This window comes from Amphiura filiformis, chromosome 3 (genome assembly GCF_039555335.1).
Source record: "Amphiura filiformis chromosome 3, Afil_fr2py, whole genome shotgun sequence".
NCBI lineage: Eukaryota > Metazoa > Echinodermata > Ophiuroidea > Amphilepidida > Amphiuridae > Amphiura > Amphiura filiformis.
Window position 1 is genome coordinate 34,913,625 of NC_092630.1, and position 27,793 is coordinate 34,941,417.

The following is a 27,793-nucleotide window of genomic DNA, read 5'->3' on the forward strand; positions in this document are numbered from 1 at the left end:
GCTGCACTACAAGCAGATTGCACTCATCACCTGTCGTCAATCATATAATAGATTGAATACAATACCGCTCTTTTCAAAGAGACAAATCTTACAGGTGCAAGTGATTAGCATTTATTTGACATCTATGGTTCAATGCAGAGGTACTGCATGAACGTAGTAGTGCAGCGCGATATAATCAAAAATTGTTTGTACCTATTGCTATGGTAGTTAATCCGATTATTACGTAAGTGTGCTCTTTCATTTAATGACATAAAATCTGAAAGATATTATAAGGATCACCTGTGGTTTTGCCTTTAAAATCTACATTTTGGTCACAAATTGTGCTTGGATAGGTCGTTTTCAGCAGATTTACCACATTCACCTTGCTATAAATATTATTGCGTTATCTGTTGTCAGTAGTCAGAGAGTAATTGTAAAAACTGTGTGAAGTCATCACTAGAGTAGATATTGCTAGTGACCACAGAATGGTGTTAACCTGCATTCACATCAGTAGAAAGTTAGCCAGACTTAAATTCATCAAGAGCCAGAGAAATAAGAAAGTTACCTTGCTTAAAATAAGAGAAAGGAAGAAAGAATTTCAAATCCAATTGCGAAATAGATTTCATATCTTGGAAGATGAACATCTCAACATAGATGATAGATGCAGCCTGATAACAAACATCATCCTAGAAGAGCGAAATTACAGCGCTTTGAGTCCTCTAAGATCTGGAGAAAGGCGCTTTATAAATCCAAAATTTATTTATTTATGTATAAAAGGCAGCATCTGTAGCACCTGTAAGTAAAAACTCCAAACAGAAGACAAAGGAGGATATTGAAATCGACCAATTGAACTCAAAAAGAAAACAACTCGGGGAAAAAGAAAGTAGCATATGCTGAACTTATTAAAACCACCAGAAAGAAACGAAGACAGAGAAATAGAAAGATGAAGGAGAAACAAATTCAAAACATACTGGAAATGGGAAAAGGTTCCAAAGAAATTAATAAAAAATGTCGAAAGAAAGTCAGAATACAAAAACTGCGCAAAAAAGATGGTTCACCAACTTCGAATAGGGAGGAAATCCTCAAAATATGTTCAGCATGTTCAGACTTTGATCAAGAACTATACAATTCAATTCACACACAGAGGCCAAGAGCCTAGAAGCCATAATAACATCACCAGAAAACTCAGAATTACCAGACATCACATTTCGTGAAGTAGAACCAGCAATCAAGGAGATGAAGAAAAACAAGGCACCAGGATTAGACATGTTAGATAAGATAACAAAAGATATTCTCGAGGAGGGAGGAAGTGAAGCAAACTGTTTAACCAAATTATATCACCAAAAAATCCCACAATCTTGGAAAGAAGCAAAAATCATTCTTCTTCACAAGAAGGGAGACAAAGAAGACATCAAGAATTACAGACCCATTAGTCTTCTCTCACATCTGTACAACGTAGACTAAAGAAAGAACTGGATGAACACCTACTTGCAATAAACCAATTCATTGAAAAATCAAACGAATATCAACTTGACCTATGTATTGGATTCATTGGTTACGAGAAAGCATTTGATTCCATAGAACATCAGGATCTCTTCCAAGCACTGAGAGAAATAGGTATAAATGAAGGGTATGTTTGTATTCTGGAGGATACACAGATGCAACATCTCGAATCCATCTGGATAGTGACGTTTCTGAAATTGTTAAGATATCCAGAGGAGTTAGACAAGGAGATACATTGTCACCAAAGATATTCACAGCTATGGAGGCTATCTTCAAAAAACTACCTTTGGATGAAAGAGGGATTAATGTTGATGGAGAAAAATTAACAGACCTCCGATTTGCAGATGATGTTGCCCTTACTACCTCAACAGTGAAGGACAACAGTGAAACACAATTTAATGACTTGAATAAAGAAAGCAAGAAGGTGGGATTGAAAATGCACAAAGGAAAAAAAATATATGACAGATTTGGCAACAGATGAAAAGATCATCATTGAAGACCAGGAAATTGAAAGAGTTAGGGAGTATACATATCTGGGCCAAACACTGAGGTTAAACGAACTGCATATAATTCAGTCAAAAAAGGTAAGGGGTGACGAAATAATTATAGGGGGGGCAAAAACGAAACAAAAATTTGGCAGGACAAAGGGTGGGACTATTTTGGCAGATCGGAAGGGGGGACAAGCGATTTTAGCAGGTCGAAAGTGGGGCAATTGATTTTGGCACGGATGTTTTGGGCACCGTTTCTAGTACGCCCTAGAAAGGTGTAGGAAATCGTTAGGAACACTTTTAAATAATATGCAAAACTTCCTGCTCGCTGCGTCGCATTATATGATAAGATAATTTAGCTTTAAATGTTGGTTCCCCCAAATCTTGCATGTGTATTCAGGTGTGGCAAAGATATTTTGGCACGTCAAAAAGGGGCAAAGGTTTTTTGGCACGTCAAAAGGGGAGTGGCAAAGATTTTTTGGCAAGGCCAAATAGAGAGGGCCAAGCAATTGTTGAGAAATTATTCACCACCCCAGAGGTACACATAAATATTGCACAGTCCCTAAGCCTACATGTTAAAGACGTTGGTCGCAAACAATAATGACACGATTTGATCTTCGTTCCTGAATGTGAACCGTAATGACATGGGTACTTCATTTGCCACCGCATTGTAATAACTGTACTTTTTCCCCAATTTTATTTTATTGTATTCGGTGAACAGAAAATGAGTTTTATTGGTCTCTGTAGAGCAACCCATATGATAGGCATTATGCACTTTCCACCACACTGCATCTTTTATTTCAGCATGAAGTTATTGTCAGGAATGTAGCTAGCCTAATATTTGCAAATTTGGATGTCCCGATGGATGCCAAATTGATGATGATGATAATGATGATGATGATGATGATGATGATGATGATGATGATGATGATGATGATGATGGTAATGATTAATGATAAATAATATATAATATTAAAAGGGCATTTCGTGATCCACAGCCTCATCCCCCACTTTTCTCAAAAAAAGATGAGATTTTTATACCACTGGATACCTCTGGCTATACATAATGTTTATGTACCAAATATTTCTTGCAGATTAATTCGTTTTGCAAAAATATCGGTAAACAGTGGCCTATGGAGCAGTGTAATACACATAATCATGCATAACTCGCAAACGCAAAATCAACTGAAATTTTGGGAATAAGCTTTTGTCGTGGATATTTACTGAAAAATGTCATAAAAAGAGGATAGGATCACGAATACCTCCTTTAATAATAATAAAATAAAAATAGAAATGATAAATACACAAATAAATAAACTAAATAAATGCATAAGTATATAATAACCTGTACATGTATATAAATAGCAAATATGAAGTAGGTTTAATATACTAGTAGATCCAGCTCAATCTTGCGGCTATCTTTATTTCACCTGACGAGCACATCAAACGTGAATACGCAGATTGACAGCGGATCATGTCATGTCATGTAGCCTATATGCAATCATGACAATGACCGTTATAGCTCGTTATGTAGCTTTATGTAGACAGTGGCGGCAAAAGTGTTGTTTTTGTTGGGGCAGGAAGATAGGTTTGCATAAAATTGGGAATTTTTATCTAAAAAGGGAAGATTGTGCCAATTAAAAAAGGGGGAAAAATGTGAAATGGGGGAACCGTGACTACTTGTTACAAAAAAAAAAATTAGCGATGTCACTAGCAATGTAAGTCTACGTGTATTTATTATTACTTTTTATCATTTGTAACATTTCTTGTAAATAAATGCAAGTAAATAAATGCAAGGTAAACTGATGTTAAACATACCTACAATGATGCTTCGTGCTACATCATAGCACTTTCTCAACTGCGTCATTATAAATGTAATTAATTGACTTGTAAATAATAAAAATGTGTTTTAAGCTCACTTTCCGTGTTTGTTTCAAAGTCATTTGTAATTGTACAGAAGACAATATATTTTGTTGAGTTAAAAATGTCGAAATAATCATTTTGTATAATCGAATCAGATTTGCACTAAAATGCAAACGCTTAAACATGTTAAAGTTGATGACTCAATCTCTTGCGTACGCATTGAGTTAAAAATGCTTGCTGAGGTTGTTGGCTCTTGTTTGCATTACAATAAATATATTACTCCGTTGAGATGTAAAATCATTCGCTAAGTACACAGAGTTGAGAGTAAATGGCACATCAATCACTACTCAACTGTATTCTATCTAGCGAGATACATCTACATTTCCGAGCTGATTACTTTGAACACACGGGTGTGCTTTGAGGTTTAGTTCTTGAATAGCAGTGCAATTTGATTTAGACTAGAGTTGGACTTAAAAGTGTATGTAAACTTCTAGCCCAGGTGTGTTGAACAATCATGGACACAACTAAACAATCGTATATATTACCAGCAAGACGAGCTCAATGGCTTGTCAGCGCCATGTCTTATGCCTATGGTCTTAACCAACCAATGCAAAATGAAGTTGTGGTACTTGCCACTGGTTTAGACCAGTATTTGCAAGAACTGTTCCATCATCTGGACTTCGCAGGCAATGAATGTGTGTCAAGAAAGCATTTCTTGAAGCTTCTCCAAGTTTTGGGTTTACGGAATTGTGAAGATGTATTTGAAAAAGATGTCGACACTTCCAATGGGACGATGGATTTCAAAGAATTCCATCGACAACTTGTTCAGAGCTTTCTCGAAGAGAATGGCGAAGTTGGTCTTATGGAGGGGAAACGGTGGGGTTTTGAAGGAGAGGGAGAACTTGTGGAAGCAGAAGTTCATATGGCTCCTCGACAAGGACATAGTGTTCGCACTATGTGTTCAGAATGTTTCTGCGAAAAACCAGTATCAGAAATTTTCCATTCAGTTCTGTACAAGCAAGGAAAGTTGGCAGACGGCGACGATGGCAAAGATCTTGTTAATGTAGAAAGCAATGTCCTGCAACAACAAGCAATGTCTGCACATGTTGTGAGACTGCAAGAGGAAAATGAAGGTCTACGTGAGTTGATAGAAGACATGAGACAAGCGTTACAAAGCAGCGACGCCAAAAACCTCGCACTTGAAGTTACTCTTAGCAATCTGCGATCAGCAGACAAATCTCCGCATTCAAACTTTGTTGCGGGTATACCCAACGGCAACTTGGCAAGACCAAAATACCTAACTCTTCTGACAAATGAATTCAACCGATTGCAAGATAAACGGAATGTGCAACTCGAAGAAGCTATGCTCTACACCCAGGAGCTTGAAGCTGATCTTTGGAGATCTCGTAAAGATCGAGAAATATTGCATAAAGCAAAGGCTAATCTACTGCAAAATCAACAATCGGTTACTGTCCAACTTGAAAAGGCGCGTGAAGTGCTAAGTGCAGGTCTACAACGGGTGAAACTATTAGAGGAGCAAGCATCCCAAGTAGAGCAATTGCAGAGGCGTTTGCAAGAAGTGCAGTCGGCATTTTCTGGTGATGACGGGTGCGTATATTTTTTGATTATTTAGTTTTACATTGTTTGAGGGTGTGCTATAAAGCGGGAAGGATGTTTGTGGAAGGTTTGCGTGTAAGGGGTGGGTGTCTGTGTGGTGGGGTGGGGTGTGTATGCTTGTTATGCTGTTGCTGTTGGTTTGCTTGAAGAGTGTGGTTTGTTTGAGCGTAGTGAGCAACAGACCAGAGCAACAGACATAACATTTGGTATTATGTCGCCCTTAGTTCAACTAAATAAGCTACACAACACATTTTTCTGTAGAAACAGAAATATTTAAAAGTCCAGTTGTTAAAAACTGGTGGCAATTTACCATGTTCACAAAATAAAGACTTTCAATGTATATGCAACGTGAATATAATTTCTAGCTAAAAACATAGAAAGTAAACCAAAACTCGGATTGTTTAGATCAATGGAAACAAGTCCATGGAAAGTGATTTTGAGAAAACTAAAAAAACAAAACCTGTATGATTTTGATTCCTTCAGTTACATTTACCAGGTAAACAGGGCAAGTTTTGCATGCAAATAAGTGAGTTAAACTGTATTAGATATGATGATTAGCAATTGGTGGGGGGGGGGGTATGCTAGACTTGGGTTGTTTTTTAATCACATAGTTAGTGTATTCTTTACCCTTTGCTCTCGGTCTTTATTCTTGTTCTGTGCCCATTTAAAACTTATTTCGTCATCACTGTTGCTATCACCTCAATTTATCAGACTAGCCATTTTGCCCTGTTTGCTGAGGCACTATAATATGTGTGCAAACACCAAAGTCCTGGACTTGGGTGGTTTTTGGATTTTCACATGCTCAATAGATGCACGTAGAGGGTGGATTTGTGTTGTTCTTTTATACACATGATAGGTCTCGTATAAGCAACAATTTTCCAGGCTTAACTCAATTTGGCCAAAGTATGGACTTGGGTGGGGTTTGTATTCAGGTATTAAATTATGTTCTTGTATTATACAGGTATATATCTCGCAATCACTATACCATTATTTAGGCTTTATTGCATTTTTGAATATTAACGCAAACGTTTCCATTGATTTAAAATTATGGTTTTGCGTCACAAACCTGCCAACTAACTACGATTAAGTCATTACAAAATAACAATTTTCCAGTGTCTGGTCTAGTATTATAAGAAACGAGATTAAAACAAAATCTTCAGATATTTAGAAAACTTGTAGCATGAGATCCATCAATAAAAATCGACTAATGTAAGCATTGACTTTAACACCTCTCTTGAAGATGCTGCAGACGACAGTGTTGTAGCCCTCTTCGCCAAAAGAACCACTTGATTGCGAATAAAGCGGCACATAATCATGATCATGGAGTGTCTGTTACAAGTCCTGAAAGAAACCGAAACTCGCCAACTCGAATCAGCTACACTCATTTGGAGAACTGTACCTCGTCTGATACAGGTGAGCTAACTATATGTTTATGATTGGAAAGTGTAGTTTAAAAGAAATACTTAGTGTATGATTCAAATAGACCTTTTAATGATTTCAACCAACACTTCTACATAAAAGCTCATAAATGAATGATTCGCTTTAGGGGTGGTGCAATAATTATGTGTACCGGGGGGGTGAATTCTCAAAATGGTCTGCCAAAATCGCTTGCCCCCCTTTGGCCGTGCCAAAAACCTTTGCCCCCCTTTTGACGTGCCAAAAATCTTTGCCCCCCCTTACATGCAAGATTTTGGGGAACCCGAATTTAAAACCTTAAATTGTCTTAACATATAATGCGAGCGCAGCGAGCAGGAAATTTTGCATATTTGAACGTGTTCGTAACGTTTTCCTATGCCTTTTTAGGGCGTAATATAAAAACGGTGCCCAAAATATCTGTGCCAAAAATTGCTTGCCCCCCTTTCAACCTGCCAAAAATCGCTTGACCCCCCTTTCGACCTGCCAAAAATGCTTGCCCTCCCCTTTTGGCCTGCCAAAAAATTTTTGCCCCCCCCCTATGATTCACCCCCCGGGGTACACATAATTATTGCACCACCCTTACCTATTGTTGTGTTCTTATATCACCATTAGCCAAAATACTCTAATTTCTAACGGCATAGTTCAACGAACCCTTTCAAATATCCGTGCTCAAACTTTGACGGAGTATGAGATTTTGTACTGGCAAGACATTCTATATAAGGTAATGCTATCATGTCTATTAATATACAAATATACCGTATTGAGGTTAGAAGACCCCAAACGTTTGGATAAGTTGTGACATTAAGGACATGTCAAAATTATCAACCAAATTTTATTGATTTCTATATTTGGCACTTCCTGAAAAAAATGAATGCACTGAAAGTTGCAGCAATTACGGAACTGTTTTTTAATGTTTTGTTATGTGATTCTGATCATTCTGTGGTGAATGACTTTCTAACATTACCTGGTTCATTCTGATGTTAACACGAACGGCACAGTGCCAATTAAATGGAGGTAGTCCATGTCTATAGCGACCCACTCTAGTCTCCTGCGTAAAGGTCCGATCCTGCGTAAAGGTCCGTTCATACGTTACCGATATATCGATTACTTTTTGCAGCAACTTAAAGCAACTCGTCGCATTTCAAAGTTTAAATGTATTTAACTTTATTGCAATACAGCAATGCAGTATTTTGCAGTACGATGCGATGCGGCAACGCACCGCACCGCACCGCAAAGCAATTACGGCGTAGTATGAATGGATCTTTATAGTCTTGAGTACGAATGTGCCTAGATCGTGTACACAGTCCGCATTTGCAAGTAAATTTACAAAAGATGTAGAAATTCTCTGGTTTATTCAAGGGGCGAAAGTCCACTTTTAACATGCAAGTCAATCCCCCGAGAAAAAAACTAAGGTCAACACATTATGGAATTCTCCTCATCAATGCAGCTTGTTGAAATATTGTGACGTCATCGTGTCAATTATCGTTATCCGTATCGCCGCGCTCTTAGTTTCGAGGGACAGCACTTGAACTTCCCCTGATAAAACGATAATGAATTGGGTACGAAGTTCACTGCAGTATTTCATAATTGCTGTTTCGTCGTCCACACTGAAACAGCAATGCGTCTACTTATCGTCTAAATATGGCGACTACTTCGCAAAACCTTAATTCCCCAACAGACGGAATTCCTAACTGTACGGCTTGCGAGGATAGCAAAAATCGCGCCGTTGCACGATGTACTGACTGTAAAGATTACCTATGTGAGACATGCTTGGAATCGCACAAGAGACTTCGGGTGTTGAAAAAACATCGCGTGGTACAAATTACCTTATGTTCGTCATGCGAAGAGTCGGGTAAAAAATGTATGGCCGTTGCACATTGCGCAGATTGTAACGATAACATGTGCCACACCTGTCTGGAGGCTCATCGTCGACTTCGAGCTTTAAAAAATCACCATATCTCTAACCTGGAACATGAGCAGCAACCTCAGCAGCAGAAACATCATCATGTGCAGCATGAGAATCATGAGCAAGAAGTTCCGAAAGAACAGCCACGACAACAGCAGCAGCAACATCAGCAGCCAAAAAATGTCGCGGTTGTCCGACGTAGTTCCTCCAATTCACACCAGCAGCAGCCCAAAAATGTCGCTATTGTCCGACGAAGTTCCTCTTCTTCATCTTCGAAATCATCCAACGGAAAAGTGCGCGGGCCATCCACTGGAATATTAGAGAATTCTCTTCGAAAAGTAGGAGATTTTGGTCGCGAAGGTGAAGTAAGAGTTCTCGCTGCTAGGGGAATAGCCATACATCCAAATGGAAGTATTGTAATCGCCGACTGCCAAGGATTAAAATTGTTCACCAGTAGCGGCAAGATCCGATTCTATTACAACATGCAGCAAGGATTTTCGAGCGTGAAATCACAGCTTAGCGATGTAGCCGTTACCCACGAGGGACAGATCGTAGTCGCCGACGAAACACCTCATATCAAAGTCTTCAATTCAGATGGTCGATTTTTGCGTCAATTTGTCGCTCTTACCCCTGATGGTAAGTCTTCAGCCTCGATTGAAATTCACTCTCGGTTGGTCTCTGCGTTCGTTGACCATAAGGGACATATTCTGATAGGTAGTGGAAGCGAACCGCATTACATCAGCATTCATAAAGCTGCCGAAGACGGTCGTCATGTAGCTTCAATCAAGACAGACATCGAGCCGCGGTGTATCGCTGTGTCACCAAGAGACAACAATATCCTGATCGGCTGCTGGTCAGATGCAACGGTTCATATCCTGAACAGATCTGGCGAGTTTATTCGCGCCGTCATAGAGCCAAAGCACCTAAAATGGCTGCCGGTATCCGTTTGCTATACCCCAGACAATGACATATTGATTAGCAATGTTGGGTCGCCTGGTATCGGTGTGTATAGGTTTGATGGCACGGGAAAGCTGATCGGATGCGTCACTGAAGATGTTAAGTATCCGTGGGGTATTGCGATGAAGAATAATCAAGTTGTGGTTGCAGACACCGAATCGTACAAAATATTTGAATGGCATTGAAGTTCAAGTAAACTGTGTGCATTCCTATTTAGTACCTAAAACAAATCAATTCTATATTCCAAGTATTTGAATAATCTGAAGAAGGAGATATAACGGAACTTATTTGAATTTAACGTCAGTACTTTGTGATATTATAATGTAACCATAAACATGATGAAACATGATTTGGATTCTCTTATTGACAGTGCTAATGACACGTAATCAATGGAATAATTTGGATGCGACTTATGATCAATGTGAGTGCATGAAACGAGTAACTCGGTTATGACATTACAGAAGAAGATAGACACAAAGATAATCTACTTTTAGCATCTGTAGACAACAGTCGAAGTTTTGAAGAGTTTTGTGTCGTAAGATAAGACTTGGACAATATCTGACGTTCCTGAAAGTATCGACAAACCATTCGAACAAAAATGGAAATACAAACATGTGGATGTAACCATAAATATCAATTAAACATTAATTAATAACTAATTAATAATGATTCTATAAATGAACGACGTGGCGCTTCTCTTAGAATCTGTCTACTCAGAGTAAATAAGATGAGGCCAATTCCCATCGCGAATGGAACAGTGTGCAAATGCGCCAATAAGCTTACGCGCGATGTAGTTACGCTACTTTGGTATACACCACCGAGCACTACTATAACATTAGGAGAAAAACGCCAATTTTGGACTTGCTTTCGCTTAAAATCTGGCTCCGAAAAGCTATTTTTTCAATTCAGATTTTTTTATCAGCACATGGAAACACTATATCAAAATATTGAGAAATTATATGAACGCTTGGGCCATCCTTTAATGAGTGTTTGAGGATCACGTTGTTATAATTTTTGCTTTCATTAGATTTTTTTTATGATTGGTATTCCAAAATCCATATTCAATTTTGCTGTGGATTTATCACATTTTATTGGATTTTATTGGACCTCGTATTATCTGTGTCACCGGCTAGTGGTCCATCTCTCTCTCTTTCTCTGTCTCTCTCTCTCTCACTCTCTCTCACTGGGTATATTATGTATAACTATAGCAGGTCTATATTACTGCAAACTTGGTGCATTTGATTGACATGACCAGGATCTGTGTCTTATCTACTAATTCAAATATGCTATTTACAATATACAGAAGTTAAGTGTGCATTTCGCAAGTTTTAACCTTAACCAAACAGTTCATGCAACAACTGATGATAAAACGACGTCCTGTTGGTTGCAGCCCCACTTGGGATTCAAAAAGAAGAATTATTTAAGACAGAATGAAAACAAACTAATCAGCTTAATAGTGCTCGCACAGCGTCGTAAAAACACTTATATACACACAAATACCAGCACCGCCAGCCATCTACACCAACATGCAACATCAACCCATCCGCCCGCCTTTCACCCCTCACACACACTACACACATAGGCTATTCAAACTAATTGCAACCCTACACCAACCCACCCCACCACCATAGGCTACACACCCCTACACCTACATACATATCCACATTAACACCTACAAACCACAACCCCTACTCACACACACCCCAGCAAGGCACAAACAACCCACCCCAACACAACGCACACACACTCCGCACGCAAGCCACGTACAGATATGTTTGCACAAGGCAATATATAAAGTCGGTGGTCAAATTTTATTAGTATGACAGTATGTATATTTTCATAATTATTTGACTTTGCACCCGAGAGCTCGATTTGACAGTAGAAATTGTCTAAATTTTGTCTTCATTATGGTTTAGAAATTACATATCATAATTATGATAATTGCTTGAGTTTAAACATACTATTTTAAACGGTGATGAATCCAGAACTTTGTAAATATGACTCATTAAAATGATGTTTGTGACACATGTTGTTTTTTGCATTGTGTTTAATCAAGTTCGGTGTATTTTATATATTTTTGTGTTTGTGTATATACTCTTTACGATGACTTCGAATTTTTCTGCTTAATGGGATAGAAGTTTCTGGACGATACTTTTTGTACTGTTTGCCTATTAAAACTTTACAAACTAGTAACTATTTTAAAGTTATGACTAACTGTCTATTATGACATTTGAATGTAATCTGTATGCTTTAGATTAGAACAACAGAAATACTACATTTATTGTTCTTGTATGGTATACACACGTGTACGAAAAGCATTGCAACATCGCTGCGGACAAATTCAAACTGTAAGTGGAGCATTCATTTCAAAAAAGCAAGAAAGCAAAAAAAAAAAAGCGCGGCAGTGATTTATAGTGCGCTACGCACAGTAGACTATGCCATAGTCTATTTTTGATAAATAAAAGCATGTTAATCATGATGAAAGCATTCAGTTGAACTCGAAATTATACTGATATTTAATACATCAAAATACTAGTATAAAATTGTTATGAAAAAGTTAATATAATTATATTAGTGACAGTAAAAGTAAAGTGGCTTATATTATTGAATGCAACATATCATATTGTCATATTAATTGTAATTGTATTGTACTGAACAATTCTGATTTTAGAATCGGCCAGTTTATTAATCGCGAAATTCCAGGTTAAAAATAGACTATGGACATTCAATTAAAAACGTGATTTTGAACAGGCAAAGTCCCTAACACTCACACTGTCAATCATACTTGTTTATCAATCAAATTTAACCGCAAGCAAATACAAGACGCGCTCATTGACTTACTGACGCGTTCATGCAATTACACAACACAAAGGCGGCGTCAGTAGGCCACATACTTGTGTACCATGTAGTTATTAATGGTAATGATAGGTACCCGGAGGATTTAAACCATAACGAGATCTGGGCGACCAATCACAAGCCAGATCCATTTAAAGATGCATTACATCATCGCCAATTTTAGTAGGCCAGATTTCCGACAATCTCATCCATAGAAGCTCATAGACAGCCGTGTTAAGCATGTAAACCGCAATCCAATGTCAGTAGTCCACTTGGGAAGCTAACAAACAGAGGGAGTAGGGTGACTGAAAAGATCAGATGTGAAAATCTATCAATTGTGCACACATTAATTAAATCAGAGTTTTAAGCTTAAATACAATATCCAGAGTATGCACAATGGGCAAGTGGACTACGGGGTAGTCTATACGCACAGGCACAACGCCTAGACGTTGATCCACAAGCCTCAGCACACTTTACAGATTCTCAGCACACTTTAGATTGTCGCTGACCACTACGACCCACATCATTCCATAAACCATTTAACAAAGGTTGGAGTGGTCCGTTTTTAATTTGCAACTTTTACAAATGCACCAACATTCATATACTGGTATCAATCTCTGTAATTTTAGAGTGTTTGGTAGCAAATTTGGTATCCAATTGGAGCTAACAAGATTCTGCACACGACTTTATCAATCAAATTGAATACATGAATACAAAAGCCACCTAAGTCCATAGGAAGTGCTTTTGAGAGAAAAAGCTGTGTATCATTTTAATTCCTTCAGTTAGATTTACCTGGTCAATATGGTAAGTTTTACGTGCAAATGAGTGGATTAACCTGTATTAGGTATGACGATTAGCATTTCAGGGACTTAGGTGGTTTTGAATCATATACAAAGACAACAATGTTAGAATGAGATTACCACTAGTAAGATAATACAAAATAAAGCACACAGGTATGTATAATGTTGATAAGCATTCTGCCATGTAATATAAACCACACACTTTCCTTTATTAAACCCATTTTTTGTTCAAAAGTCACTCTCTAGCAATGAATGTGTTACAAGTGGACTTTTTATACATAATGGATTTCAATCAATGTGTTACAAGACTCAAATCATGGAATTGGGTGATTCTTTCATACATGCTATTTTTCACATGCTTAATAGACACAGAGAATGAATTTGAGTTGTTCTTTCATACATATGACAGGCCTATGTATAGCAACAATTTCCCATGCTTAACTCAATTTGGCCAAAGTATGGACTTAGGTGGCTTTTGTATTCATATATTCAATTGTCATAACAAGATCAGGTTTTGGTGTAGGACGGGTTGTATAAGTGCGGAATTTCTTTATGTGAGTAGTTTAGTACTTGGATATACCTTTTTTTAAAAATCTTGGTGTTGAAATTAGGCATGAAATTATGTCTTTCACTAAGATTTTGTATTTTTACACACCTAAATTTGGTCCATGAGCTTTTTCTGGGTTTAAATTTTTAGTGTTTCAAACTAATATAGTTCGCTAAAGAAAGATTTTCCCAACTCTACAAGGCACATCGTCATATCCGTTTTGATTTTACCTTTTTCACTTGCAACTGCCAAAACGCCCAATTCAGTACTTCATTTCGATACAACCAGCAGAACTTAACAACCGATATTTCTATGCCAAATCAGCCATCCAAGTTCACGTGTTGATGTTGAAATATTTGCAGTCAGAACTGAAAAATAGTGTAATCAAAACGGATATTCTGACAAAACTATGATATATAGCGCGGTATAATGTGCTTTATAAAGTTGGCAAAATCTTTCATAAGCGAACTATATTACTTTGAAAAGCTAACAGTTAAGGCCTGTCAAAATCGAAAATCTTACATTAGAAGACTAAATTTCACACCTAAGTTTAACAGCAGGGTTTAAAAAGAAAATACAGCAGCATCATGCATTATGATTTTCAGCTGATATTTACTGAAAAAATGAAAATTATTGCTCTTCATTTTGGTTAGCAAATATATTTTAACGTGAAAAGGTGTAGCTCACAATTTTGCTAATTTCAACGCCGAATTCAATGAAATGACTGAGTGGGCCTTATTTAACAATAGCCATCGAGTAACAAGCGTGCGGAGTGCCCAATAAGTATCGTCTACAAACCGTGTCCCATGTTACTCAAGATTAGAAGTTGTTTTTACATAGCTTTACATAACGATTCTGTATATTCTGGAGAGGGAATGAGAAATGTTTAAGTTGATCAATTCCATTGGCATTTTCCAAATCATAAAGACCATTTAAAAAGGGATCAGAGGTGCTTGTGCGCATTTTGAAACTTGCTTTATTATTATTGAAGAGGTTCATCACGATTTCATAATTCAAAGAAAAAACTTACGTTTTACTTACAAACGTGAAAGGACTTGCAGTCAATTGAAATGAAATCCTCAATTGCAGAACACTCCAATGAAGAGAATTATCTCATTAACTGGGACAATCCAAAAATCTAACTGGAGACCACACACTAGAAACACCAGATGGATAAGGGAGTCTATCTGAATACGGAGTAGTATAGTAGTAGTACTAGTACTAGTAGTAGTAGTAGTAGTAGTAGTAGTAGTAGTAGTAGTAGTAGTAGTAGTAGTAGTAGTAGTAGTAGTAGTAGTAGTAGTAGTAGTAGTAGTAGTAGTAGTAGTGTGTTATTGTTATTATTGTTATTATTATTATTATTATCATTATTATTATTATTATTATTATTATTATTATTATTATTATTATTATTATTTATTATTAGTGTTATTAGTGTTGTTATTATTATTATTATTATTTCCATCCAATCCACAACAGATGATCACGAGCAGATGGTTCGCGCAGTGGAAGGCCAAGAAGGTAAGTACTATAATTAATGATTAAGAAAAGTCCGTTCTTTCTAGTTTCTTTCTTTCGTTCGTTTGTTCTTTCTTTCTTTCGTTCGTTCTTTCTCAAATTATCATAATTCAATAGATACTCTAAATATAAGTGCGACAATTCCCAGCAATTAATAACAAACATGTTGTACACACATATGTATTAAAACATTGGCAACCAGAATTACATTGAACCCAGAAGAACGGTAGATATGGCGAAATTAGATAATTAGAACATTAAAGATAAGAAAAACAATTTGCTCTTAAGGTCGTATAAAATTAATGTTTTGGTTCTCGTCCAGAAGATTGTCAAGAATTGATAACGGTGGGAGTTTTTTCCAATGTAAGCAAGAGTACCTTTTTTCATTTTTTTAATACTAAATGTGCGATTCTAAGGGGTAAACCTCATTTACAGCCTGTCTCAAAAAAAATTACATGTACCAGCCCTATTCCCTAGTAAAAGTGGCACAATTGTGATTTTACCTTTTCGTTGTTAACTAAACATATCTCGAGATTAAAAAGAGCAAATTGAACAGAACAAACGGTATTTGAGAGCTAAGACTGTGCCCTTGACGTTGATGTAACAGTATGTCACAACGGTATTTTCTAATTGCCAAAGAGGGCACTTTTCACTTGCACAATTTTTTTTTGAGACAGGCTGTATATGTATCGATAAGTTTTCAAAAATCTTTTCTAAAGTCTAAGCAAATTTGAAAAATCGAAAAAAAAAATCTGACAAATCCCAAAATTGAGGAGGGCGGGGTCGACGAGAATCAAAACGTTAATTTTACACGGCCTAATGTGGCGTCAGTGCGTAAATACATATTCTTATCAACATATTTTCCCGGTTCCGTGAACTAGGGCAATATTCGGACTCAAGTCACCCACAGGATTAGATTTTCGTTCGCGTATACGCGGCGCGTGTACGCATGACGTCAATATGATGTCATTCTATTGCGTGTCGATTGGTCACGTACGGGTAAGTGACATCAAATTGACATCATAAGTACGAGCATAATTTATCCATCACCTATTCACCATTAATTATATTATTATTTATAAACCCAATATTAAAAAATCCATTTTTTTTTCTCTTCTGATACATATAGTTTGCCGCCAAGGGGAAGATAAAAATCAACCGAAATGTCACAGGTTATCTTTTTAACAAAATAAATATGTTTCTGATAAGTAAATTCAAGGCAAACTCCTGTTCAAAGTGCAACTAAAATGTTTCCATCAAATCGCATTGTTTGTACTCGTGAGTCGTGACATTTCAAAATTTCAAATATTTTTAATAGGCCTAACTCGAAAACTATTAATAGACAATAATATAAATAGTATACATTTTTTGAAAGGAAATCCATTTTAAACGTCAGTTTTGGGTCAAAAAGTACAATTTTTGAAGAAAAAAAACCCGGCTTTTTTGACCAAAATATTTTGGTCCACCATAAAAGATTAAATTGAAAACCAAAAACGGTGAAACATGAATAATATTTATTTAGACACTTAGTTCTAGAAACGCTTTTCTCATTTTATCGAAATTTTGCTTAGTTTGTAATATAGACAAAAAATCTACAAAAAATCGGGAGCCCTGTTCAAATGTTTTAATAATGGGCAAAAAAAAAATCTAGGCCCTTATTGAAAAAAAAAAAAAATGAAAAAACCGTACCTAGATTTTGACAATATCATTTACCTGGTATATTTATAATTTCAGTCCAATAAATTCCACCTACGTTTTTCCTATGCCCATTTTTTCAATATTAATGAAGAGATATGTATTTGTATCTTCTCTAAATGGAACAGAATAGAACCAGTTGCTGGAACTAATGATGTTTACACACAAGTGTGTCATCGTTTTCATTTTCAGATTTAAACATAATAATAATAAGTGACTGTTACTGATGCTAATTAACTTCTACCATCATGATGACTGAAGAATATGCCATATCGTTCTCCTAATGGCCAATTTGGAAGAAGTTGGGTTTGCTTAGTAAATGAAGCGCCGTGCAGGATAACACTGGAATTTTCTGTACAATAATAATTAGGCCCTATAATATCTAAATGCTAATGTACCACGACCATGCTAAAATTATATAGGCCTTAAAGGTCCTGTTTCATAAACCGTTAGCCGGTATTAGCCGTTATCCGGGGAGGGGGGGGGGCAATTCCACTTTGGAGGTGACGCGTATGTAGGGCTGTTAAGACACCCCCTTAAGGCGTCGCTAGTCACCCAAATACCCCAAATTTGTTTACGAACACATGTTCTTTCACACAAAGACCCTTATTTTTCCATTTGATCTGTCACCCAAAGACCTTTGTTCGAGGTTTTTGTGGCACTAGCTGTTTCGGCTCAAAAAGGTTCTATTTAAAAAAAAAGGTCATGCTCTCACCAAATGCCTATATGGTTCATTAGCAACAATTAATATTTACTGGCAAATTAATCATGTTCATTGAAGCGTTTTATTAATTTTATTTTATCTGCAACGATACAAAGGATATTTGTTTTATGATATACATCAATATGACCAGAGCTAAATATAAAGTGATTATAAATGTATGTGAAGAGTCACTTATAAAAACGAACGCATTGCTTTATTGAAATGCAAACTTTGGAGGAGGGTTATTATAAAATTTTTAATTATTTTTTGCTAATTATATTATAGTAAAGCACCATACGCTCATCTTGCATAGTTTTTTATACATAAATATGACATTGGAAATATAAGAAACGTTAAAATGACTATGACTATAAAGGAAAACACTATGTGCGCTATAATGTTAATTAAGTCCAATAAATTCACGATGAGTAAGAAATAACGAAAGAAAAATATGTATAATATCCAAGTGAGAATTGACAAGCAATTGGCCCAAGGAACGTGAGATGTTAGTTATTATTATGCCGATTATATAAAGTTGTAGAATATATCCCCGGGGGGACCACTCAAATATGACAGTGTACGCATGCGTGACCAAATATTTTTCAAACACCCCCTAAACGAGTTTTACCCTACCAGCAAATTTACCGGGCAAATTTAGCCCCTTAATAAGATAATTGAATATAGAATTTACCCCCTAATGAGTTTTTGGCTGTTTTTGTACCCTATAACATGCCTAAACAAGTTGTTCAGATTCAGAAAACTACCCTTATTCTTGAAAAACACCCCCTTTTACTTGTTTTTTTTTGGTCACGCATGCGTACAGACCATTTATGTGAGTGCCTGCCCCCCGGGAATATATGACGGGCCACCAGCAAGCTCGTTAGCAGTAGGATGACAGACAAATAGTTGGATTTTCATCAAGAGGAATAATTATCTGTTCATTATATCGGTTTAGTTATTTCAAATATTTTAATTAAAATACATATTTTAGTTTCACCAATAAATGATCATCTGTACTTGTTGGACAATTTTTGCCAATTGGACAAATCCTGTTGGAAACATTTTTACCTAGTGTTGTAATGTTTTATTAGGACAAGATACTGACTAATGAATCTGAGATGTGCGAGTATGTGTAAATAAGGAGCAGGGACACATTATCAGAGAACGCACTTTGGCCTGTGACATGGGAAAATTAATTATACATTTAGTAAAATTCTCCGAGAGTTGAGTCCAAATCGATCCGAGAAAAAAACGGCTGACTTTACATGATTTTTAACAAAGTCCGAGGGCTTCAGCCCCCAAAGCTCCCCCTTGGACACGCCACTAGGTATATTTTTAGTTTATTTTTTTAGGACGTGAGGGGGGGTGGGGATCAAAAAAATTTAGCCCATAAAAAGGGGATACAAAATCCACCCTTTTTTTTTTTATGTCCGAGGTTCCAACTTGTCCACCCCCACCACCAAAGCGTTTACGAACACTCCCTAAGTTATTCTAATAAAAGACGAGATCCATCAATCACAATGTGCACATTAAGGGGTGAGGTATGAACGTTTGGACAGTATTTATTGTGGGACAATAGAGCACATCAGACATATCGAATTGCATTCTGAATACGAAGAATGTCCTTCTGATATCAAATAATTTTGATTTTTGAAATTCGCAATGTAATACACATTTTATGGCAAATCATTAAAATTGATATTTTTGATATTTAACAGTACTCGAAGTAAACTTTATAAATCTGATGATTTATACTTAAAGTGTATGTAGGTGGGATGAAAAGCCGACAATCAATTGAAAATTTTGACCTTTCATATTGAAGATATGGATTTTTCTCCCAAAACACCAAAAAAATTGGGTCTTTTTGGGAAAAAATCCATATCTTCAATATGAAAGGTCAAAATTTTCAATTGATCGTCGGCTTTTTTACATACACTTTAAGAATATGTCATTAGATTTATAAAAATTTACTTCGAGGACTGTTATATATCAAAAATGTGAAAAATATCACATTTTAATAATTTGTCATAAAATTTGTATCATATCGGGAATTTCAAAATGAAAAATTATTTGATATCAGAAAGACATTCTTCGTATTCAGAATGCAATTCGATATGTCTGATGTGCTCTCATGTCCCACAAAAATACTGTCGAAACGCTCAAAACGCTCATTCCAGATCCCTTAATATAAAGCCAAAAAGTAACAAAATATACGTCAGTAGTTTCAGAGAGTGGCGTAGATTTCTTTTTGGCATTGGGGGGGTGGAGTTGGAAAAAAAATATTGAAGTATAGTCAATCCAGCACATTTTGGCGACAGAAGAAGTTTATGGTACAAATGCGCGCGTAGCGAGCGAAAAATTTTGCTATTTTGAAGCTAAACTGATGAAATATGGTGTAAAAGTAGAATAAATGCGCGCGAAGTGCGCGAAAATTTGGGCAAATATGATGTTAATACGGCATGGTCAGAAACCCATTATCAGGTGTTAACATGGGGGGGGGATGATTGTATGGACCATCCCCCTGACAAAATGGGGGGGGGGGGTATTTAGTTTCAGAACTATATAATCGTTTCCTCAATCATTTTTACATATAGGCTAGAAAGACTAATTGTTTATTTACGCACTTTTTGATACCCAATACGTTCAATGTCGTTCAATCTTAGCAACACACTGATGTTTTGAAAGAAAAATATTTTCTGAATGTTATTATAACCTTTATATAACCCAACATTTTTAAATGTCGACATTATTACATTTAAATGCCGACATTTTTTATTTTTTTTAAACAGAAACGTTTAAAACATTTTGCTGGGTAGTCAAAACAAACAGTCCAGCCGGTCAGATTCACTCGCTCGTCACTATGAGCGGGAGCCAAGGGGGTCAGCCAAGCTTGGCCAACTTTCCAGCTAGGTTGACCCCCCTGGGCCCTCGGTCTATCGAGTGGAGTAAACTGTTTTTTTAATTTCATTACAGCGTCAGATGAAGAAACGGAAACACAGAAAGAATCTTCCCCAATCTGTAACCCCGAGAATCATGAGAATGGTACTGACACGATGAGAAGGGCTAAACTGAGTGAAATCCAAGCCAAGATGGACAAAATGAGGAAACAACTTCAAGACATGTCTAAAGAAAAGGAAGACATGAAGACCAAACTTGAACAAGTAGGTTTTAGGCCGTATAAATTAATGTTTTGCTTCTTCTCGTCCTGATGATTTTTATGAATTGATGAGGGAGGGAGGTGTTTTTTGTTTTCAATGTAAAATTAGCATTGTCAGTAGTTTTCGGAATTTTCCAACAGTGCTCGAGGAAATGATGAGTCCCCCTTTTTTTTTTAAATCAAATGTGAGATTCTGAGGGATAAACCCCTGAGTACCACAAAAAGACTTGGAAGTGATCATTGTTCTCTATAATAAACATATTAGTCATTAATAATAATTAGTCCAAATGTGCATGGATTGAAGTCTGAGCTATGTAGGCCTATATGTATGAAGATTTCATAAATTATTCCAAAGTCTTAAAAAAATTGAAAAATCTAAAAAAAAAAAAAAAAATCTGACACATCCCAGAAATTTGAGGAGGGAGGGGACGAGAACCAAAACATTAATTTTATACGGCCTTATGAATTAAATATTATTTATTTCTTCAATTCATACGGACCTTCAAGCTGAAACGCGCATTTTCATAATAAGTTTAATTTGGTTAAATGGCACACTTGTCATTCGTCGAGAACCAATCATAGTGGATCAGGTATTCCGGTATACATGTTTTTTGGCTCTCTGGCAAATTCAAAATTATACACGAGATGATGGAGCAGGAGGTCCACACCACAAAAACAAAATGCTTTACTGCGCGGGCTGTAAAACTTTTTAAAAAAAATATCAAAGCTGGAGATGCGACCGCGTCTAAACTTAGGTATGAGGGTATGAGCTCGATATTTTGAAATAGCTCCGACTTCAGTCCATGCACATTATGACTAATTATTATTAATGACTAAATTCGTATCCAATGCTCAAAACTTCAACTCAACTTTCCATGAATAAATAGGCCCTTATCATGACCCTATTATCGATATCAAATTCGGTCCCAAAACGCAATTTTTCTTATGTTTTTTTTCTAATTTGTGGAGAGGACAACTGCTACCGTTTCATTAGGCACCACACTTGCTACACTTGGTATCGCGTTCCCAGGGGGGGGGCTCAAGTTTGGTTTTGGTAGGGGTGTGCCGCTGAGAATTTAAAAGTGGGCCCATCATTCAAGAAATTTGGACCCATATCGATATCATACCAAAAAAAAAATTCGAAAATTTCGACTAGATTGATGGACCCAGCCATATTCTGATAGGCCTATTATATACCAAAACTGGCTTATAAAAAGGGGTAACACGATCTGGTCCATGGAAGCCAAACGGGCAAATATGAAATTGAGCTAAAGGTAAATGGAGTAAAATCAAAACAAAACAATCAAATACATAAGAAAATAGACATCACAAAACTTAATAATTTTAAAACCAAGTAGGGGGTGGGGGGCTATGCTAAACCTTGGGTTTGTCAGTTTAACCTATGAAATTTAAAATACACAACATTATATTTTTTTCACTCAAATTGTATTTTTTATAGTTGGAACAATTTTTTTTCTTCAAATTTCAGGAAAGATCTCATATCTTATCACAACTTGAACAGAAGACTAAAGTAACAGACAAGTTCAAAAGAGAAATTCAGCATTTGGAATCAGAACGTGTAAGACTCTCTCTGGTTGAAAACAAAATAAGAGAAAGTATAGTACTTCTTCAAAAACTTAAGGAATTGGTAAGTATCATATAGAGGATAGAGTATAGAGGATATAAGATAGAATATAGATAAAAGGCCTTCTCAGTAAGAAAATTATTAGGTTATAAGTTATAACAGATGAAATTTGCTAAGATGGACATGGTGGATCGGAGGGAAGCATACTACTAGTGATGTTGCTCTTAAATATTGAGCAACTTAACATGAATAAACATGCTAAAGTTGACATGCTAGTCTGTACTTTTTCTGGCATATCAAGATGTTCACCAGATAGTACTTCCATGATTGGACTAATGCATCCCAGCAAACACAAAACGTTTTCGACATCATTCGCAAAAGGTTATAAAAGGTTGTCAGAAAACGTTTAAATGTCGGGTTATATAAAGGGTATATTAAGAGTATAAAACGGTTTCATAACCTTAAAAACATTTTTGATAATCTACTGCTCAGCAAACAAAAATGTTTTACAGAAAACGTTTAAATGTCGGGTTATATAAAGAGTATAAAAACGTTTTAATAACATTCCAAAAACATTCTTGAAAACTTAATACAAAACATTCTAAACAAAATGTTATTTTGGGGTTGATAAAATATTTTGCGAAAAATGTTTGCCCAAAATATTTGCAATAACGTTTTAAAACGTTTTCATGACCTTTATATAACCCGACATTTAAATGTTATTAAAATGTTTTGAAAAAACATTTTAAGAACATTTCTGTGTTTGCTGGGTTCAAATATTTTAACATAATGTTATTTAAGTATTGACAAAATATTTGGCAAAAATGTTTGCAAAAATAGTTTACAATAACATTTTTGAAAACATTTAAAAATATTGTTGTAGTGTGTTTTCATACAAAACGTTTTAAAACGTTATCATGACCTTTATATAACCCGACATTTTAATGTTATTAAAACGTTTTACCAAACCAAAAACCAAAATATAACTTATTTAAAACGTTTTTAAAACGTTTTTGTGTTTGCTGGGATGTTTCTATGTGATTGACTCAGTCCTTATATCGGTTTATTCTAGCCATCGTATTTAGATAAGACGGTTTAACCCAGAGCTTTCAGCCCATGTTATTTTTGATAATATCTATAGGCGTATAGTACGATATTTAAGTTAAGGGCAGCTGATATTCAATGATAGCTGCATGTCATCGGTTGACAAGGTTGTGATGGATCCACGCAAATGTTTTATTTTGAGATATCTAAACTTTCATGTGTGGATATATTTGACGAATGACGATGATGATGATGACGACGACGTAATCAGGCTCCATCGACGCGGCATATTTTAGAATTTTATAACGAATTACTGAGCATTTCCCGGGGGGAGCATTTCAAGCCCATTAGGGGTGAGTTCAGGGACATATCCAGCTTTCTTGGTGGGGTGGGGGATGTTTTTGTTATTTTACCGTAATTTGTTGGGGAAATGGGCTTCTTTCCTCGTTTCTTTTCCTTCCCGATTTTAGTCAAGGGGGCATTCCAAGATTGGCTATATCAGAAAATCTAATCAAAAATCATCTGAATTTTGCCTTTTAGTGTCAATATTTTTATTTGTATACGACCAAAAACGACCTACCGGTATCACATTTTGGTCAATGATGCGGCAGTTTCAGTATGTACACCAATCTTGTATAAGTTATTTTTCAACACGGCTGTTTTCCTAGATTTCTCCATTGTTTTAAGGGCTGGGGTATGAACGTTTGGACAGTATTTATTTTGGGACATTAGAGCACATCAGACATATCGAATTGCATTCTGAATACGGAGAATGCCTTTCTGATATCAAATAATTTGGATTTTTTGAAATTCGCAATTTAATACATATTTTATGGCAAATCATTAAAAATTGATATTTTTGATATTTAACAGTACTCGAAGTAAACTTTATAAATCTGATGATTTTTACTTAAAGTGTATGTAGGTGTGATGAAAAGCCTACTATCAATTGAAAATTTTGACCTTTCGTATTAAAGATATGGATTTTTTTCCAAAACACCAAAAAAAATTAGGTCTTTTTGGGAAAAAATCCATATCTTCAATATGAAATGTCACAATTTTCAATTGACCGTCGGCTTTTCCTCCCAGCTACATACACTTTAAGAATATATCATTAGATTTATATAATTTACTTCGAGGACTTTGAAATATCAAATTTTTATAATTTGTCATAAAATTTGTATTATATTGTGATTTTCAAAAATGAAAATTATTTGATATCAGAAAGACATGCTTCGTATTCAGAATGCAATTCGATAGGTCTGAGGTGCTCTCATGTCCCACAAAAAATACTGTCAAAACGCAATAAACGCTCATTCTAGATCCCTTAAGAAAACAAAATGCCAGCATACAAATTTTAATTTGAACACTTTTGCTGGGACCACGGTGCCTGATTCACATTGTATAATTTAATTAACGATATTCTGTTTTGTATCTTAAAATAACCACATCATCTTTCCATAACTGAGCGTCTGTTTTGGGAATTATCATCACAACTTGACAGTCGAGTATAAATGTTGATATGTATATTATTTTTAGTAAAGGACATTAGTATTAGGACATGATATGAATAATTTATATTTAATCGTTTCCTTTATATATATATTTCTATTGGTTTAAACTTCGTAGCATTTGTCACGGCGATCTGTCGGCAAGATAATTATGGATTCACTCGAGATAAGTTTACGTGATAACGGCATGAACATGGATCCAGGTATGTATTCTATCATTACTGTATTTAGGGAACAAACCAAAAGATCGATGACGTCCTATAAACGAAATGTTTAAGGGGGGGGGGGGGGAAAAATACTCGATTACGTTTGTACAAAAACATCGGTCTGAAGAATGTGTCCAATGTGTCATTATTATTATTATGTCAAAATTTTCAACATTTCTTTATTACGTTTCTGGCAGGGAGGGAGGGTCGGCTGAGAAACGAAACCAGTTACGTTTAGGCCTAATAGGACGTCATCGATCTTTTGGTTTGTTCCCTTAGGGACGCACCATTAGATCGGGGGGAGGGGGCTAGGGAGTTTTTGGGAAAGGACAAAGCAATATTTGGCATGCATATCGGGACACCTTTTAAATAACACGCTCTAAAAGGCTTAGGAAAACACTGCAGAAACGTCAAAATAGGCCTATTACAAAATTTCCTACTCGCATCATGCATCTAAATTTGGCATGTGTAAAGGGGGGGGGGGGTAAAAAAAAAGGTGCAAGCAATTTTTGGCAGGCGGGGGAATGTTTGGCATGCCATTACCAGGGCTCATTAAATTTGCACAGCCCCTGCAATATGCTTGAATTACAGTGACAACTTCATTTTCAGTGAACCCGTTGCCTTTTTAGCAAAAGTATTTTCTTGAAGAAAATGGGTTATTGGAATGGCTCGGCAAGAGTTGAAGAAGTCACAAGTGTGGTTGGGGTGGGGTGAGTAGGGGTGTGTATAGATTTGTGTATGGGTGGTTGTAATGGGACTGTGTTTGATCAACATTTACATTTAGTTTCTTGGCTTTTCTAATTTATTTAACATTGCAGGTGATGATGTGACAAGGTTTCTAGCGTGTTTTCAAAAGCAGCTTCAACAGCAATACCTCTTGCTTGAAACAAAGACCACAACAAACGGGCCATCCAATTCATACGTATCACACAATGCTGTGCATATGTCATCTCGTAAGACTATGTCATCAACAACGTCATCATCATCAGAGACTCACAGTCGCAGTAGCAATAGCATTCAAGTAAAAACTAATTTCTACCAGTTTGGATCGATCAAAGCTGGAATGAAGGGAAACCTTCCCGCTACATTCAGAGCTATAAAAACAGATTTGGGTACTGTCTAGTGAGCAATTCAGAGCATGAGGTGGATTTGAAATTGCTCAGATACTAGTGATAATTGTCGCAAGTACAACATAATTGTGTCTGAAACTGTCATTTATAACTTCATTATTATTATTATTATAAAATATATAGGTGTTTGCTTAGTTGGATTGCTTAGTTGGATTGTGCTTCATAGTCTGGTCCTGAAGTAGGAATATTTGGCTCAAAAGGTTTTTGGCATTTCTATATCTCTGTCCGAGACCTACTGATTCAGAGTTTTGAAATAAATGACCCCATAGGGTTTTACATGGGTAAAAAATTGAAAGTGTTCAAATATCACTTCAAAGTATATCAAATTATTCATCTATACCCAAGATTCACAAATATGTAATTTTTTCTCAATACGACCTATGGTTCAGAAGCAAAAGGTCAAGGGTCAATTTCCAGTTTGTAGGGGTCAAAAATTAAAGTTTTCCAAAATGCCCAAGGGTGCCATGGGTGGCTCCTGTGAGATCCTGAATCGGTAGATCTCAGAGAGAGAAAGCACACAATAAAACATACACTGTAAATACAAGTGTTGAAGGGTTTCTGCTCATTTAACATGTAACATTTTTAAACACTGCAAGGTGTTTAATTTTTCATTTACACAGTAAAGGTATAGGACACCTAAACACTAAAGTAAACACAAAGTAAACACTTAAACACAAAGAGGAAACACAGGAGAGTATTTAGATTCTAAACATTTCAACATGTTTACTTTCATAGTGTTTAGAAAGTAAACACATCAAATGTTTACAAAGTAAACACATGTGCATTTACTTTCTAAACACTATGAAAGTAAACATGTTGAAATGTTTAGAATTTGGTGGTTAGGTGTCCAATACCTTTACCTTTACTTCTCAGAATTCAAAATTTAAAGTTTTGGTTGCCATTAGCAAGCTAAATGCATGTACCCAACAATTCCAACCTGACTGCTTACAATCACCAGAGTAGCCATGTACTAGTTTAGTTTTATGGTGGTAATAAATTAATATCTAGTTTATAGATCACCCTGTATGATTGGTTCTAAAAACATTTGTAATGCTATCAAACAATAACCAAGTTTGATAGTGCATTTGGATGTATTGTATGATGCACTCATTAAAGATACAAGTTCACTGGGGCTAGCATTGTTGAATATCTACTGGCTTGATGTAAAATACACTGGTGTAGGGCCACCGATTAAATCCGACCGTGTCCCTCTCACCCAAGTGAAAAAATGCTATTTTGCGGTATTAATGTAAAAAGAAGTCACCAATGTGGGAGGCAAACTCATTCTAATCTCCAACAGCGATGACATTTTAATAATGAACATCTGCAATAG

At 36.1% G+C, this 27,793-nt stretch overlaps 1 protein-coding gene across 1 annotated transcript; it reads left to right on the forward strand.

Moving 5' to 3' along the window:
• Nucleotides 1–4,150: 4,150 nt before the first annotated feature.
• LOC140148419 (EF-hand and coiled-coil domain-containing protein 1-like) lies at nt 4,151–27,560 on the forward strand. The gene is made up of 7 exons (XM_072170351.1): nt 4,151–5,441; nt 6,691–6,863; nt 15,391–15,432; nt 20,801–20,988; nt 22,474–22,632; nt 25,243–25,327; nt 26,149–27,560. Exons 1-7 carry the CDS (start codon nt 4,348–4,350, stop codon nt 26,451–26,453), a joined length of 2,046 nt encoding a protein of 681 aa, XP_072026452.1. The 5' UTR covers nt 4,151–4,347; the 3' UTR covers nt 26,454–27,560.
• Nucleotides 27,561–27,793: the final 233 nt, after the last annotated feature.